At 36.0% G+C, this 17,532-nt stretch overlaps 1 protein-coding gene across 2 annotated transcripts; it reads left to right on the forward strand.

Moving 5' to 3' along the window:
- The first annotated feature begins 4,248 nt into the window (after positions 1-4,248).
- LOC144438297 (copine-8-like) lies at positions 4,249-16,965 on the forward strand. 2 transcript variants are annotated; one of them, XM_078127351.1, is made up of 17 exons: positions 4,249-4,625; positions 5,887-5,927; positions 6,128-6,174; positions 6,697-6,800; positions 7,352-7,391; positions 8,764-8,834; positions 9,597-9,657; positions 10,578-10,681; positions 11,291-11,437; positions 11,679-11,754; positions 12,196-12,361; positions 13,595-13,776; positions 14,709-14,836; positions 15,245-15,347; positions 15,766-15,823; positions 16,161-16,237; positions 16,438-16,965. In XM_078127351.1, exons 1-17 carry the CDS (start codon positions 4,549-4,551, stop codon positions 16,612-16,614), a joined length of 1,659 nt encoding a protein of 552 aa, XP_077983477.1. In that variant the 5' UTR covers positions 4,249-4,548; the 3' UTR covers positions 16,615-16,965. The 2 variants fall into 2 exon arrangements, with proteins under 2 accessions (XP_077983477.1, XP_077983479.1); XM_078127353.1 differs by having other exon boundaries at positions 9,603-9,657.
- Positions 16,966-17,532: the final 567 nt, after the last annotated feature.

Here is a 17,532-nt window from a genome sequence, read left to right on the forward strand (position 1 = left end):
ACTTTGAGAAACTAAAAAGTAATGAAATAAGTTGAATTGTTATTGTAGAAATTTAATGCAACTCTAAGGGCAGTGGAGTATTTCGCAAGGTCTCAGGTCTTTTTTGGCACCAACCACAGAAAAGTATTTACTTGTATGTGCATCAACAACATAACCATAACTTATCAACAGTAACGACTAACCAGAAGCAATGTTTTTTACTTTATACAATGACTATGAAACTTTAATAAGATGTTCATAAAAAAACTCTGCCAGTTGAAAAAAAATGCCAGTGTATGACATATATAGTTCTGCTTCTTAATTGAGACTACAGGCATTTGTTAATTGAGTCCATTAATGTCCTCAAATTCCTCATTAGTAAAATCAGTTGGTATGTTATCAACCCTAGTGAAATATTGTGTGCCAAAAAGCATGTGCTCGTAGTAGTTGAAATATCAAATGTAAAACATTTTAATAAACTTGATATGTAGATAAATTACTAGAATTATGTAAACATGATGAATTAATTAAAGGAGCACAAGCTGAGTTTATACATTTTTGGGGCGAGATTCTATACTGCATATTTAAAAGTCACTCATAGTATTATTCTATTTACAGAAGCATATGTAACTATCACTTGCAATTGACTGAACTCAAACCTGGTATTAAGATATAACTTATAACTGATCCGGTGACATAATTTTTTATACGTATCAAAAAAATGTAGAGGAATCTATACTAGGCAATCAACTGTTCTGACAAAACCAGAAGGCAATTGTAATGTGATAGAAGACGTGCATTGACATTAACATTATACTAGAATAGTTTAATTGAGATTTCATGCAAGTATTTTCACTCAAATATGTGGTTTATAAACTTTAATGATATTTGTGATTTGTATTTTTCATGTTGAGATGGTTAACATGAAGCCTAAGTTACCATAATTTAATAGATGTATTATTAATATTTTGAAGGCTGTATGTAATCAGTGTTTTAAAACTTTAAAAAAAAATCTCATCCATTTCATCCAGAAATGAAAATGAAATTTAAGCTGATAAAATCAAAAGGAGCTAATTTGAAGTAAGCATCTGTGGAAAAAGCTATTCGAAAAATATGACATACCAACCATTAATTTTGCAAATACTCGGACTTTTGTGTGTGTGTGTGTGTGTGTGTGTGTGTGTGTGTGTGTGTACGTGCGTGCGCACGTACATGTGTGTGTGCGTGCGTGTGAGTAGGGGGCATGCGTACATGCATCCATGTATATGTGTATATGTGTGTGTGTATGCATGTCTGTGTTTGTTTCTCTGTCTGTCTGTCTGTCTGTCTGTCTGTCTATCTCTGTCTGCATGTATGCATATATTCAAATATGGGTTAGTGGTTAGGTATGTCTGTGGTAAGGGATACTCACATGAAATATTTAATCCCTAAGCCATTGTCATATATATATTTCATAGCCCAATTCTAATTTTTATACCCATTTGTTATTTTGGAAAAAGTGTTGTGGTTTGGCTCAGGTTTATACTTTGTTAAGATATTTTTAATATTATGTAAATAAACTTTTTTTTTACTGACTTATATAAAAGTGGAACTGTGTTTTGGTGATCATTTTATATACACTTCACATACATGTACAACTGTAGTCTAGTTCCTATACGCTGTGTTGCTATTACTATGATCATCTCCACTCACGTATAGCGATAGTCGTTAATGTAGCACACAAATCTGTGCTACCCCCAACTGCACTCATATAAATGTGATGATGTTACCTCTGTGCCATGTGATTTCAGTTTCAGACTGGAGAGGCAGAGTTCAGTTAATGAACAGTTGTCTGTCAGTTTGTGATCGATTACTACTGACATGTGCCATTTACCCTTTGCCCAGTGGAAGTAGCACAGATTTCTGTGCTCGAATAATGACTTTCCCTATACGTGAGTGGAGATGATCGTAGCAATTGTAATGTTGTATAGGAACTAGACTAATGCAACTGCTACTAAGCATACCTCCATGCAGTCCCATTCTGATCCAGGTTTCTATCCCCTAAGTAAATTCTACCCATGGTCTATCATCGTAAAACAATAAACTAACTTTATGAAGTCGGGTGATAAGGAATATTAAGGAGGAACAATACACCAAAAATAAAGGTATTTTAATACATTATAGGTTTTTGAGAGTCATTTCATATGTTACATCACATGTATGTATGTATGTATGTATGTATGTATGCATGCATGTATGTATGTATTTGTGTGTGTGTGTGTGTGTATGTATGTATGTATGAATGTGTGTGTGTATGTATGTATGTATGTATGTATGTATGTATGTATGTATGTATGTATGTACATGTATATGCTGTATGTACGGTATTGAAGGGGAGATTCTGATAAAATTCTGTGCACAGAAGTCAACAATGGAATTTTCCATTACACGGAAGTTCACTATGTACACGGAACTCGGGGGAACACCAACTTGAATGGTGTACACATGTTTTCCGGTCGTTCACCCTCCACACCACCTGTCGCCTATTTTTCGAGAACAATGTGTTAAACATCCAACATTTTTCTATTATTTTGGGCCTATAAAAGATATTTCAGCAAATTTAAATCATTATTAGTTTTCACGTTTATTGTAAATCAAATTAAAACACCTTAAAATCGTTATCAAACCGTGAGCTTGACTGACTTTCTGCTGTCAAGACCAGCTTTCAACTGTTAGCAAAAGGCTGACTGGCCTCTCTGCTGTCTAGTGAGTCGGAATGCTATCGTCGTATAGAGCAACATGACAGCAGTTACATTTGCCATAACATGTGTTTTTGTTAATAGAACCATAGACTTAACTCTCTGGTCTTACAACGATTCGGAAGTACATTTCCGGCTGGAATATCAGAAAGTGCATCATATGTTATATTCTTGAAAAATATAAAAATCCACAGCTTCAGAAAAAAACATTCCATAGTTTATATGAATAAATGAAACAATTTGGTTTGAGAAATGTTTACTGAAAGTGATATACAAAGGTGTCACAAGCTTTAAAGTCAAGAACATAATATTTATACGATTATTAATTCCACGTTTCCTGCTATATAGGCTTCTCCAGGACAGTGTACGAGCAACTGCATCATTCGGAAAATTCCACCTCGTGTTAATTTCATATCACGGAATTTTCCATTACACGGAATTTCATCACTACACGGAACTCTCCGCAGAGAAAGTGGTTCATATAAAGAAAAAAGAGCTGAAAGCATCATGTGCGATTGTTCACTGAACTGATCAGAAGTACTATTACGGTAGACAGAGGACAACTATATAGGTATAAAATTATATTTTCCTATCTAGTCTAAATTACAGGTCCGAGAAAAGAATCGGCTACTCTTTGTATGTATGTGTATGTGTATGTGTATGTGTATGTGTATGTGTATGTGTATGTGTATGTGTAATGTGTATGTGTATGTGTATGTGTATGTGTATGTATGCATGTATATGTGTGTGTACGTGTGTGTGTATGTGTATATATATATTTAACGGTAAGGATACGCAGATACTATATTCCATTCTACCCCTGATGAGTGAGGACTACGCACCTCACGAAACAGTTCTGTAGGGTCTATAGCATATAATTTGGTTCAAATTTTCAAAGCCTATATATATATATATATATATATATATATAAGTTTGTCATTGAAGACACGTCGCTTATCAGTTACTTATATAATTATATCATATACCAAATCCAAAGAATAAGGATGTTCTTAATGCTCTGCAACTAATATTGCATCGAGCACTGTTCTCTTCAATATATATATATATATATGTATATATATATATATATATATGTATGTGTGTGTGTGTGTGTGTGTGTGTGTGTGTGTGTGTGTGTGTGTGTGTATTTTGTATTTATGTGGCTGTTATTTAATTCAATCGTTTTCCTTTCATGTTCACGATATTTTACTTGAATGGGTATCGGAAACACAATGCACTATTTTATCCAGCCTATAACAACTTGGTCCGTGAATGAATGAAATCAATTACTTTTACTGTCCTGGTGACTAAATATATTTATATTCGTATTATATATATGGCAGTGTTATTTTTATCATCCATCAATGTCACCTTATGGTCAGTACAAATATTGTTTACTAAATCATAACCGGCATCTTTGCATATTGAGCTTTAACCCAGTAGGATTTGAATATGAATGAATGTCTATTTCTCCCATGATGCACCTATCAACAAAACAATCGGTATGTCTTGACCTCTGGGTTCATGGTATTCTTTGATGATAACGCACTATCTATGTTGTCCCAACAGTGTGGATTATTCGTTACAGCGTAGCTAGAAGTGCACTCACACCTCATTTCCAAGACACATAGAACCACCTGTTGATCTGGTTGGGAAAGCTAGAACTGGGCGAGTACCGGTGTCAGTAGTTGAACCGCTCGAAAAAAACAACTACAGAGTTACGAGCAAACTCCCACTTGCAGGGCAGGGTACGAACGTACATGCGTGACAGACTGGTACTTGACGCCTTCAAGGAACTTATGTACACTTGGATTTGTTGTTGTTAGCAATCATGGCGGATAAACCAGACTTTCTGCTACCAGGACAGGCTATACCTGTCACACAGGTTGAAGTCAGTGTCTCGGCAAGGTATGGATCACATTTAACAACTTGAATTCAATTAGTCACTGCAAAGTGAAAGCGCCATTATCATGTCACGGTCTGTAACAGCGAGTGAATAGTGGCTTGGCGCTTGTTGAATCCGACATACATGTACAAGTGCATTACGAACGACAAGCGTTGTATTTTTATGCTCTCCTGAAATGCGCAACACACTACAGTATATGAGCTTGGTAGACTTGGAAGATATTCGCCATACTACTAGTATTATATTAGTTTGTCTGTTCATGCAGGTCCTTCCTGCAGTGGAGGTCAGCAACTCGTAACGCCGTGTGTATGCACCTGTGTCGAGGACAGGAATGTTTGCTTTTGAACGGTAAACGTAAACACTGCAGCTGGCATATTTTCAAAGATGCTTGGCGATCTGAATGATTTTTCACTTTCTGGTATTGTAGTAATGCGTTGACATGTACATCTAGGGTCACTTTCGAATGCAGTGATGCACGGAGTGTGGACCATGGCTCAAGATCCCCTTACAAGTCCATGTCTGCAGTAATTCTTAGACCGCTACTATTTTCCACTGTTTCTATAGTGGTTTGAGAGTGGTTTGTTTCTGAGACCGACGCGTATAGAGGGGTGGGGTGGCGTCCTGCTTCCAGTATCTACTTGAATTCTTTGTACAAGTACATGTATTAACCTAATCGAGAAATACAGGCTGTCCGATCAGTTCTTAAACTGTGACCGGAGACAAGTAACATAACTCTTGTATAAAGCTAGCCGGCTCAGAGACTTAGTTATCATAACCCTGGATTGAAAATGTCATTCGCCAGAACATCGATCAAGCCATTGTATGTTGAATCAGATGGCGAAGCTCTGGGCTAATATAAGACGGAAGCGTCACGGTTGTAAAAGGTTATAACGAAGCCACGCCTTTCTGACTGTTCTGGTTTTGAAACCCTTATTTCCGTGTACGTGTTGGATCCGCATTAGATGACGCATCCGAGTATTTGTTTAAAAAATGTAATTCTCACATGACTTCACAAACATGAGCAATACTAGTAGCTAATCACAATATCAACACTTTTATCAAAAGTACGGTGGTATAACGGTTTCTTCTTAGTATATACCGGTACTGCAAATTTGTCTACGTTTTGTGATAATTAAAATAATTTCCCATTCGTCTTTGCTTTATTACGTATTATTTAAATCAGAAATTTGTATTTCTTTTATCTCATACATCTTATTGATTTATTTTATATATCATTTTCTTGTTTTTGTATTTTTTTTATAGAAATATTTTGGACATGGACACTTTTTCTAAATCGGACCCAAGTAAGTGAAATGTGGTACCAATACATCGATTTGACATAACTAATGTAAGATTTATTGTACAGATAATAACACCAATGGAGTCTGCGTTGAGATATCTCAATATATCATTATGTAAAGATTATTTGTGATAACATCATCTTGTAGGTCTAGTAAGTTTTTGGTCAGCGTTTTAATATTATCTTACTGCGTTTCCTTTACAGTTTGTGTTATGTATGTCCAAAAAGTTGGCTCTGATAAATTTGTTGAGGTAAGATATTCGGGTTTATAGCATCTACATGTAACACCGTATCCGATATCATAGACGAGAGAGAGAGAGAGAGAGAGAGAGAGAGAGAGAGAGAGAGAGAGAGAGAGAGAGAGAGAGAGAGAGAGAGAGAGAGAGAGAGAGAGAGAGAGAGAGAGAGAGAGAGAGAGAGAGAGAGAGAGAGAGAGAGAGAGGGAGAGAGGGAGGGAGGGAGGGAGGGAGAGGGAGAGAGAGAGAGACATACATAAATACATACATACATACATACATACATACATACATACATACATACATACATACATACATACATACATACATGCATGCAGATAGATAGACAGACACAGAGACAGAGAAAAACAAACAGACATAGAGAGACTGAGACAGACAGACAGACAGACAGACAGACAGACAGACAGACAGACGGAAATCTTTATTTAAAATCTTCCGTCGTACAGTTACACAAATACACATCATCACCACCTTTAATTTTCACCTAACCGGATGAATCTATCCTTTCTATCACAGTATGGAAGAACTGAGATAATTTGGGACAATCTCAATCCAGACTTTGTTGAAAAGTTTTCTCTCGACTACTTCTTTGAGGAGAGACAAGAACTCAAATTTGAATTGTAAGTAAATATCATTAAATATAAACACAGACAAGTAGCAAAGCTTACCTGTCTGTGATATAAACTTACTAAATACCAAGGTGGCTTGCAAACTCATGGATAGGACGTTAGGAAAAGACGTGTCCTTTGCCGTAATTGGCGTGTAACAGCAAATCGCTGACTAAACGGACTTCTGTGTACAATTACAACGAGAGTCGTAGAATTTGACCCCGTGGTTGTAGCATCAATTTTGACAAATACCAATAAAATTTAATAAATTCGCGCATTATTTACCTATTTGCATGCCTAGCATCTCTGAAAGCGTAACGAGGAGCTGGAGTAAAGCAGTTTCTAATCGTGGAGTGAAACTTATAAATTAGAGAACTTGTTGGGGACGTTTGTTGTTACACTCTTAACATCCAACTAATAAAGCGTTTTCCCTGCTTGCCACAATCGTTTATACTTTAGCATCCATATCAAAGTGTAAAGGTATCCTGTCACACTTGCCATTACCACCGTTTCTATGGATTCCAAGTCTTTAATTCCTAATTGATGTTGTCATTCAATTTTAGGTACGATGTTGACTCAAACACGGACGATCTTTCCAAACACGTAAGTGAGCATACAGCTACATATCAACTTTACATGTCCCCATCAAATGTAAAAGTCCTGATCGGATGAATGCAGCTTGATCTCTCTGTTGTCAAAACCCTTTATACTTATCGACAAAAATTAAAGCAATACCACTGAACGTTTTTATACAACGTGTATTTATTTTGGTCACACAAAACAATAGATCCAAATGCTGGGGCCTGAGACTAGTCTTGGTTACCCAGACTCTCGCCACTTTGGCTCTGCCTACGAGACCTGCCCCAATCGTTTGAGTGGTCACGTACAAGAGCCCCCAGCGATGAGAGTCAGGGTAACCGAGACTGGTCTAAGACAGTATAATATCTGTCTACTATTCACTCTAGTGGGATTAAAAATCAGGTGTGAAAAAAGTAGTCTGGAAGACCTATATAAAAAAGTTGGGCCAATTTTTGTTATGTTATATACCATTTAAATCCCCTTGTCTTCAAAAAAGTTGTGCGGTTCCGATTACGCTCATTTAAAAAATAGATAGGGTAGGTAGATTTTTTATTTTCATTTTTTAATTTTCTTTTCATGTGTGAGTGTCTAGTTCAGGTAGTTATGTTTTCCGTTGTTTCCATATGGTCTCTGTGTTATTGTTTTCTTCTCATCAGATGTATAGCCATTACAGATTGGAAGAACAGTTTTATAATGTCATTTTAAGTTGGTTACTTTCCGTATTTTCGCGATTTTATTATTTTTTTTCTCATTTTCTCAAGTAAGAAAAAAATATTTAGGGTCGGCGTGAAAAACTAGGTGAGGTTGGGTTAACGGTAACCGGAACCAAATAATTGTTTTTATTAGGCATAAAATGCGGGAGTAATGTGAGAACCTGAGATTGAATTCGAACTTGATTTTCAGAGATAGACTGGAGTGTTTATCAAACACATTTCTTTGGACCTAGGCTGTACAATTCGCTGTATTTGATCGGAAACGAAATGTGTTTTTTTTTCCAATATGTTGCAATGATATACCAGTGGAATCAGACCAGAAGAAATCACAATAGCTGCGCACGTTTATTTTAGTGTAGCTAAGAGCAGGAACAGAATCCAGCTTCATTTGAATGTGCATGTTCAAGTTGATGTATCATGTTGGAATGTTAATGTTGATGTGGTGATGCCATTTTCATGAAAAATTCAAACAAACAGAAATAAGAGTAACAGTATAAGTTGAATTATTCTGGGTAAATGGTATTCCTAACTTTAACATTAACTTTATCAAGACCATGGGCTGTGCGCCTCGAGTACTCTCGTCCTTTGGCTTTTGTTCGGCAACCTTCGAAGCACAGACCCGAGGTCACGGTACGGTCTTAATGCAAGACTGACTGTTTGATGTGTTATTTCGATTCTTTCAGGACTTTCTTGGTGACGTACAATGTAGCCTTGGTGAAATATGTAGTAGTAGAAGGTTAGAGTTACCGATCAAGTAAGTCTCATCATATACATGTAATACATCGAGTGAAGCCTGCCCTCTCTATATATGTGCTCATGGATAACAGTTAACCACTATAAATACATTCTTTATGTGTTGAGTTTTGCTAGCTGAGACCTTCCAGTTTTCATTTCTGTAAATAAATAAATAAATGAATACATACATACATACATACATACATACATACATACATACATACATACATACATACATACATACATACATACGCACTCACACACATACACATACATACATACATACATACATACATACATACATACATACATACATACATACAAACATACATACAAACATACATACATACATACATACATACATACATACATACATACATACATACATACATACATACATACATACATACAAACATACATACATACGTACAAACACATACATACATACATACATACATATACGTACACATACATTATTACATACATACATACATACATACATACATACATACATGCATGCATACATACATACATACATACATACATACATACATATTCAACAATCGTGAATAGTAGTAGTGTTTTGTTGCATAAATATAGTATCATTAGTTTTGTGTGTTTTTTCTAATCACTGCACTGCATTCTAGTATGTGCACATTATTTCTTTTCAATAATTGCACACATAGATTGTTTATTTGTTTATTCTTGATAAAATAATGCTAACTTGATGCTTTATGTTCAATGTGATTCTGGATATTTGTTAATTTACTATTTTATCAAGCTACAGAGGGAAAGAATGCGGTACAATGATATTATCAGCGGAGGAAATTGGCGAGTCACGGGTGAGTACGAAATACACGTGTCAAACACTGTCTGACTAAAATTATCATTAAAGGGCTGCAAGCGGAGTTTGTACTTTTTGGGTGTGTGTTGTTACTGCACATTCAAAATGTAAACGCAATATTGTATTTACTGAAGCATACGTATCCATCACTCGTAATTGACAGAACTCAAACTTGGTATTCAAGATATAACTAATAAACACTCTGATGACGTAATTTATTATACGTATAAAAACCTTGGTAATCCCTAGTATGCATTTAACGGTTCTAATAATATAAGAGATTGAATTGTAACGTGATAGAAGGTTTGAACCAACGTTTATACTGTAATAGTTTTATCGAGACTTTTTTGCAAGTACTTTGACTTGAGTATAATTGCTTATAAATAGCTTGTGCCACTTTAGATTTAAGTTGTATGGTGATTCCTTTTGCTAGCCTTCCTTCATATTAGCGCACACATCTATTAACCGATGAATCAATGGTTGATGCGAGCCACGTATGCCGGAATTGGTTTTTTTTTCGTAAGTAGGCTCTCTTGTCGGCACCACTAAAGAAAGTTCCAAGTACATAGCTGCAACTGTTAATTAGAAACATAGGAAGGGAACTATAAGCTTTATATACATGTCACGACTATTATAGACTCGATGTAATATCGCGTTTAAAATCATAAATTATATTAACGTTCAATTACATCATTCGCCATTCACGCATTTTGTTTATAACCGTCCATGACTCACGTCCCTAAAATGTAATCATTCACCAGAAACGCAATTCACCATTATTCACATTTTACTCGTTTGGAAAAGAGGCGTTCATTGCTCACGTGCTCACCATTCACGCATAGGGTATACAGCCCCTGGATATAGATAGGCCTCGGAGTTTTTTTCCCACAATTTGCATTTATTTTGTTTAATTTTCAGGACGTCGTCAGGTTACAATTCAAAGCCCAGGGTTTGGACAAAAAGGACTGGTTTGGCAAATCTGACCCCTTCTTAGCGTTCTACAGGAAGAACGATAACGGAAGGTTTGTTAATGAATAAATACAATCGAATAAATTAAATCAAGCAACTATTTAATTAGTTATAGCATTACAATATTACAGTACAACCCGTTACAGGTTAGTGTTCACTGGCTCTGTGTGATGCAACCACGCAGAAATCATTAAGAAACTGTACATTTTACATTAATTTTGATAACAAGACCGCAATTTCTTGCTACTTTTAGTCTGAATGAAATACACCATTTAAAAGTACTGAAACTAGACGCAGAGATGCGGGCGCCAATATTTTGATGTCTGCATTTGATGTATGCATGGTATTAAGTTAGTTAATTTCATTTAGACAAAATGTTGCAAGAAACTGTGTTCATTCAATCTTGCTATCTTAAAGTGCAGCATGTACAGTTTCTTGCTGGTTCCTGCATGGTTGTATCAATCAGAGCCAGTGAACGGTAACCTGTAACACGCTATAACAGTTTTAATAACTTCAATAATCTTTGAGAAATAGTAAACAAAACATTAACATATCTGTGGTAACATTTCACAGTAAAACGAAATAAAATATGTACTGCTTTTCTTTGTTGTAAAATGCCTGATATAACCATTTATTTATTGTTCGTGTTTTTTTTCCATCAGTGTTACAATCGTTCACAAAACTGAAAAAATTAAACGAACTTTGAACCCAACCTGGAAAGAATTCCATATTCCAGTTATGACGTTATGTGGGAACGACTACGATAGGTTGATCAAAATTGAATGCTGGGATTGGAACAGAAGTGGGAGGTAAGTTTATATAAGTATTTTCAAGATTTCTTTTGTTCTGGGAATTCATTTTTGAGGTGTCTGTCGTGTTGAATTTGCTTCAAATTGATAGGATGTGTTTTTGAACTTTGTTGAATGAAGTTTAAGGAAGCATAATTATTTTTTGAGTGACAGTCATAATGAAATGAGCTACTCCATTACAGTAAACACATATACTACATTTTGTATCATTCGTGTTTCTGAATATATTATATCTTAACAGTCATGACTTAATCGGTGAATTTACGACGAACATGAGGCAACTAACAAGGGGAGTAAACACTGCCAACGAATACGAGGTAAGAATAACCATTGTACACACACCCGTGACATATACAGTAATGGGAATAATGTATCTCTCGCTTTGTCTGTGTCTCTATATGTATGTTCCTGAATGTACCTATCTGTCGGTCTTTGTCTCTCTGTTCCCCTTCCCTCCCCTCCCCTCTATCTGTCTGTCGGTCGTCCGCCTCCTTCCCTCCCTCCCTCCCCCCTCTCTCTCTCTCTCTCTCTCTCTCTCTCTCTCTCTCTCTCTCTCTCTCTCTCTCTCTCTCTCTCTCTCTCTCTCTCTCTCTCTCTCTCTCTCTCTCTCTCTCTCTCTCTCTGAATCACTACAATGTACATTTGATAAAGTTGAACTGACAGTATTTAACAGGCAGTCTTTGCCACAAATCTCGAAGAAATTTGATTTCATACTCAGCGAATATGTGCTCATTGTCAACTATTAATCATTATTACAGGTTATACATCCAAAGATCAAGGAAAAGAAACCCAAAAACTACAAACATTCTGGCATTGTCATTCTGACTGAGTGCAGTGTCTTACCTAGATATTCTTTCTTAGACTACATCAGAGGAGGAACACAGATACACTTTACAGTAGCTATAGACTTCACGGCATCTAATGGTAAGATGAAAATGGTGTCATTAAATTGTTTCTATTGTTCGAGTACTGGAAGGACATTCGATAACTGTTTTTATAATTTTATATGCTTCGGAAAAAAATCAAGGCATGTTAGAGACGATCGCACAATGCCACACAAGCTTAATAAATGAACCTCGTTCGTTTAGGACAACCCCCTTCCTCTAAACGAACTTTCACAAGTACAACATCTACAGTTTATATATGATGTAAACCATGGTGAAAATTGTAGTGGTCACACCACCACCACAATCAATGCAACGTAAAAACATGATCAAGGTAAACACATTAAAATACTATTGGAATACCACCACTGTATATCACGTTAAAAGTAATTTTGAATCAACTTATCAACATCCCAGTAGTAAATATGGAAGTTGTTAACATTGACAGTTTTCGACACTTGGTTAGAAGTGCGCGAAATAAAATTCAACAATCGCATTGCCGCCAGACCCCCTTCTCCCCTAAACCGTGGAACGAACATTCGTTTATTGATGAGCTTATGTGACATTTTGCGATCGCCGCTTACCCATGACAACTTAAATTTCAGAAAACCATGTTCTTAGTTGTCTCAGCTGAAACTGGGGTCTTTTTGATAATGGGAGATCATTTTTTTTACAAGGTTTACTCATTACGTTCACAATCTTACAACATGTGTGATTTGCCATGGCAACAATGAAATCGATTATTATTATTATTATTATTATATATACTTTATTGTCATGCTAAATTTACATGAAATTCGATGTACATTGGCAGGGGGAAAGGGAAGAACACACAGAGACTATTTCAACTTACTTTACCTATACATACATATACATAAACACACGTCAGGCTGCTACTGATTCAATAGATGGATTGACCTTGGTACAAAACTGTGCTTAAATCTATTTGTGCGAGAACGTGGAACCCTAAGGCGACGACCATGCAATTAAAGCCTTCTGGGTTCAATGGAATATTTGATGAGTATGGGGCTACTATGACGATGTTGAAAATAATCAAACATGAACTGGAGATATAGTAATTTAACTCTTACTTAGAATTTGTGAGGTTCTTGAAACGAATAACGTTATGGTTAGTTACTGCTCATGCGCTGTAACAGTTCGTTCTATGAGCTTTATAAATTGGTTACAACTGAATTACTACTCATGTATTACCTTGATCGTGACGTCGCACCTGATTGATGACGTCGACGTTATTTTGTATTGATTGTTACAGGTAAACCAGACGACCCAGAATCACTTCATTATCTCCATGGTGACAAACCAAATATTTACGAGAAGGCACTAAAGTCTGTTGGTTCAGTATTACAAGATTATGATTCCACAAAGAATTTCCCAGCTTTGGGATTTGGTGCCAGGGTTCCTCCAGATGGAAAAATTTCCTTTGATTTCTTCCTGGTAAGAAACATAAATATGTATACTACTATTACTCCTATTTTGTTCGTTATTTTAAAATCCCAATAGTTGCAACTTTTTCACTACATTGCTTTCCATTTGAAAAAATACAGTGAACATTTACAGGGATAAATCCGACTTCTATTACCCATTGCATTGATCGATACCGTGTGCATTGGTTTGACGCCAGTGTGTAGTCCGGACCAGTTGGCAGTTTGTCAAAAATATCAAATAAATAAACACACAAATAAATAAATAATAAAATGTAAAAAAAAATTAAAATGAAAAAATGAATTTGTTGGGTTAGACGACCAACTTCATCACCAAATACCAAAAATGTGTAAACAATAAGGACATAAAAGACAAAAAACATTTTGAAATAACCTTTTCAGTTATTATTGAGTTTTAAGGAGGTGGCATATATACCATTAGATATAGACTGACAGATCAGCCGTTGCGGGCGCGGTCTACGCTCCCTTTCCCTATTAGGGCAGGGACCGATGACGTCATTACAGTCTAATATACCATAATTAACTACAAAAGTGAAGGTTTATCACAAATGTCTATCGTCGGATGTTTTTTTTTGTTTTTATTAGGGAGGAGAGATGGGATCGAAAGTATTTCGTATTCCGAGTTGATACATTCAGTGCCCAGTCACCGAAACCACGACAGCTACAATTTAGTACAAAATTTTAAAGCTTAAACTCTGATCGTTGAAATCTACGCAATCGCAATCTGAGGGAAAACAGTTCAATGTGTGTGTTATGGCACTTTACTTACCTGGTGGAAAATATACTAATGTTGAAACTTACATATGATGCATGACATAACACGTCCACCACCACCACCACCACCACCACCACCACCACCACCACCACCACCGATAGTCATTTTAACCCGTCGTGTTTTACATAATATTCACGTTTTAATTTCAGAACGGTCATTCTAACAATCCCTACTGTCGTGGCATAGATGGTGTAATTACAGCATATAAAAAATCGTTACAAAGGGTGTACCTTCATGGACCCACAAATTTTAGTCCAGTAGTAGACCACGTGGCAAAGTAAGTACCGGATCAATCTGATTAAAATCCGATGTAGATGTCGGCTAATCATTCATTGCTATTTTACCTTCGTTATTTTGCTTGAATTGACCTTCGTGGTACATGTTTACGTTTTTAGCCTGATCGCCCCCTCTACGATCAGGCTAAAAACGTAAACATGTTACTAGTATATTGTTATATTATGAAAGCTAATGTCATGTGTACTGCGCATGCGCGTAGGCAATGTTTATGACATGAATAATGAAGTCAAGTTTACCTTAAAGTTCAATGGAGAATTAGAAGTAATCAATGCAAGACACGAAGTATATGATTAATTATTTTTCATTGACATCATTTCATCCTGAAAATACACACAATATCAAAACTCCGTAAAACGTGCTAACGACAATTTAATTTCTTGGGATACAGGTTTGCCGAGAACCACCGAGGAGGACATCATTACTTCATACTTTTAATTATCACAGACGGAAGCATAAGTGACATGGCAAGAACGAAAGACGCAATAGTCAATGTAAGTGTACATACAGCTGACAACAATTAACATATAACTTTTACTGTGCAATAGAGAAATATGATACAGATAAACTTATTGTGTTTTAGCCCTTGGCCATATATAGCGGTAAAATATACAAAACACTTTTACTCGTACGCGCTGTAGTATGTGAAAGCTGATATCACGACTTATTTTCACGTAGAATATTCAAAGTCTCCTACTTACTTCTAAGAGCAGTGGTTGTACGTTCTTATCTCTTAATAATCCGTAGTTTTGAATTACTAAACCCAGTTGTGCGTATTATGCAGCGTCTTACCAAAATCCGGCCAGTTTCAAAAGACATATAATACCGGGCCAGGGGGCATTTATGGACTTCGTGTTTCTGTTGATACACATATATATCATATATTCATATGCATTATGTATTGATCTACAGGCTGCGACACTACCAATGTCTATAGTCATTCTCGGAGTAGGCAATGAAGATTTCTCATGTAAGTATTTTCTAAAATAAAATATGAAACAATCCCGGAAAACAAATTCATTGTATAATTTGAAAACACACTTATAATTTTTCGAAATTGATCAATAAGTTGTTACTTTAGTATTTACTTAATAAAGTTCAAATTTATATTCACTTTCCCATCCGTATCCGTATTATATTCATATACATGTATCAAGAGTAGGATGGCGGCATTCCACATTTGTTTAAAACATGTGTACATGACGTAAATAGGACAATACTACATGAAGGTTGATAATATCAGCTCGTACAATCTCTTGTTTCGGCATATAATGCAAATTTACGACTTCTCCTATTTTTACCCGTAGCGATGGACATACTGGACGGAAATGATGTCCGAGTGACGTCATCAGATGGAACGCGCGCAATTCGAGATATTGTCAAGGTAACTATGGCAACATAATTTCCATCGTTTTCCCAAATTAATCATTCATAGAGTTGTTTGTAAATATTGTAGCAAATTGTGCTTGTAGGGTGGTGGAAACCAACATATTAATTTGCAGTAAGCCACTCTTACGTCTTGTACACGAAAACAACTTGCTTTAACTAATTTCTCACAATATTTGATATTTCCCTTTTCTACAGTTTGTTTGTTTTCGTGACTTCCTTGATGATAACGATGCAATCCTGAGTCAACCGAGACTGGCGAGAGAAGTACTGGAAGAGATCCCCGAACAGTTCTTGTCTTGGATGACCATAAATAACATCAATCCTCTAAACTTGCCCACCGTCAAACCAATGTCGTACAATACTGTTGTATAAAATACACTTACACGTCACTGAAGAAGTTGAAGTCTCGAAACATTATGTATCCAGACTTCTGATAATGTTATTGAGAGGTGCATAAATTACGTCTCGGACCTAGACCCACCGCTGGGGGCTCTCTCCTTCCGACCGGAAGCTGAGGGCGATTCGAAGATAAAGTTTGGTGCTGCTGCACATGCGTGTATGTACGTATGACCAGGCGCGCAGACGACAGAAGAAGAAAATTGTCATTTTCATTTCAAATTCAATCTGTTTTGCTCTGATTTTGTCGAATACATTTACCTGTTCGTGAGATGTGAGTCACTATAGGGCTGGATGAACTCTTTCTATACCTTGGTAAGCATATGTGTAAGATCACATTTTTCATTCATAGTTGAAAAAGCTATTTTTGCGCCATGATTCTAAACCTTGCCGACCCCATCTTGTGTAATTAGTTTATATAAAGCCGCTTTTAGCGGGAATAGTTTACACATCTCATGTTGTAATTAAATTGCAGAAGTATTTTTACGACTAATTTTATTCGTATTTTGTTAATGGTTCGAGGACCAACAATTTAAACAATGATTACTAATAATCGCAGGTGTCATTTTCTAGTAATTTAGTAAAACTCTGGCATTTAATGCTGTAAGTGTAATATGGTAATTGGTATGCTGTATGTACATCAAAACAAGACTAGAAGAGTCGTTAGTGATAATTAAACATACCTGCTCAAATCTGGTTACTTTGAGTATAAGTTAACTTTGGCATGCACGTTAACAACCAAACAACTATCAATATCATCCGTGCTAGAGCCAGATCCTTCCCATAAAAATTCTAAGTGACTTTTGTGTTGTTGTTTTTATAACTCTGTCAGTGAATGTTTTACATAACCGTCTTCTTTTAAGTAAAATGGAAATGTATGTTTTCATAACCAAC

This window comes from Glandiceps talaboti, chromosome 7 (assembly GCF_964340395.1).
Source record: "Glandiceps talaboti chromosome 7, keGlaTala1.1, whole genome shotgun sequence".
Taxonomy (NCBI): domain Eukaryota; kingdom Metazoa; phylum Hemichordata; class Enteropneusta; family Spengelidae; genus Glandiceps; species Glandiceps talaboti.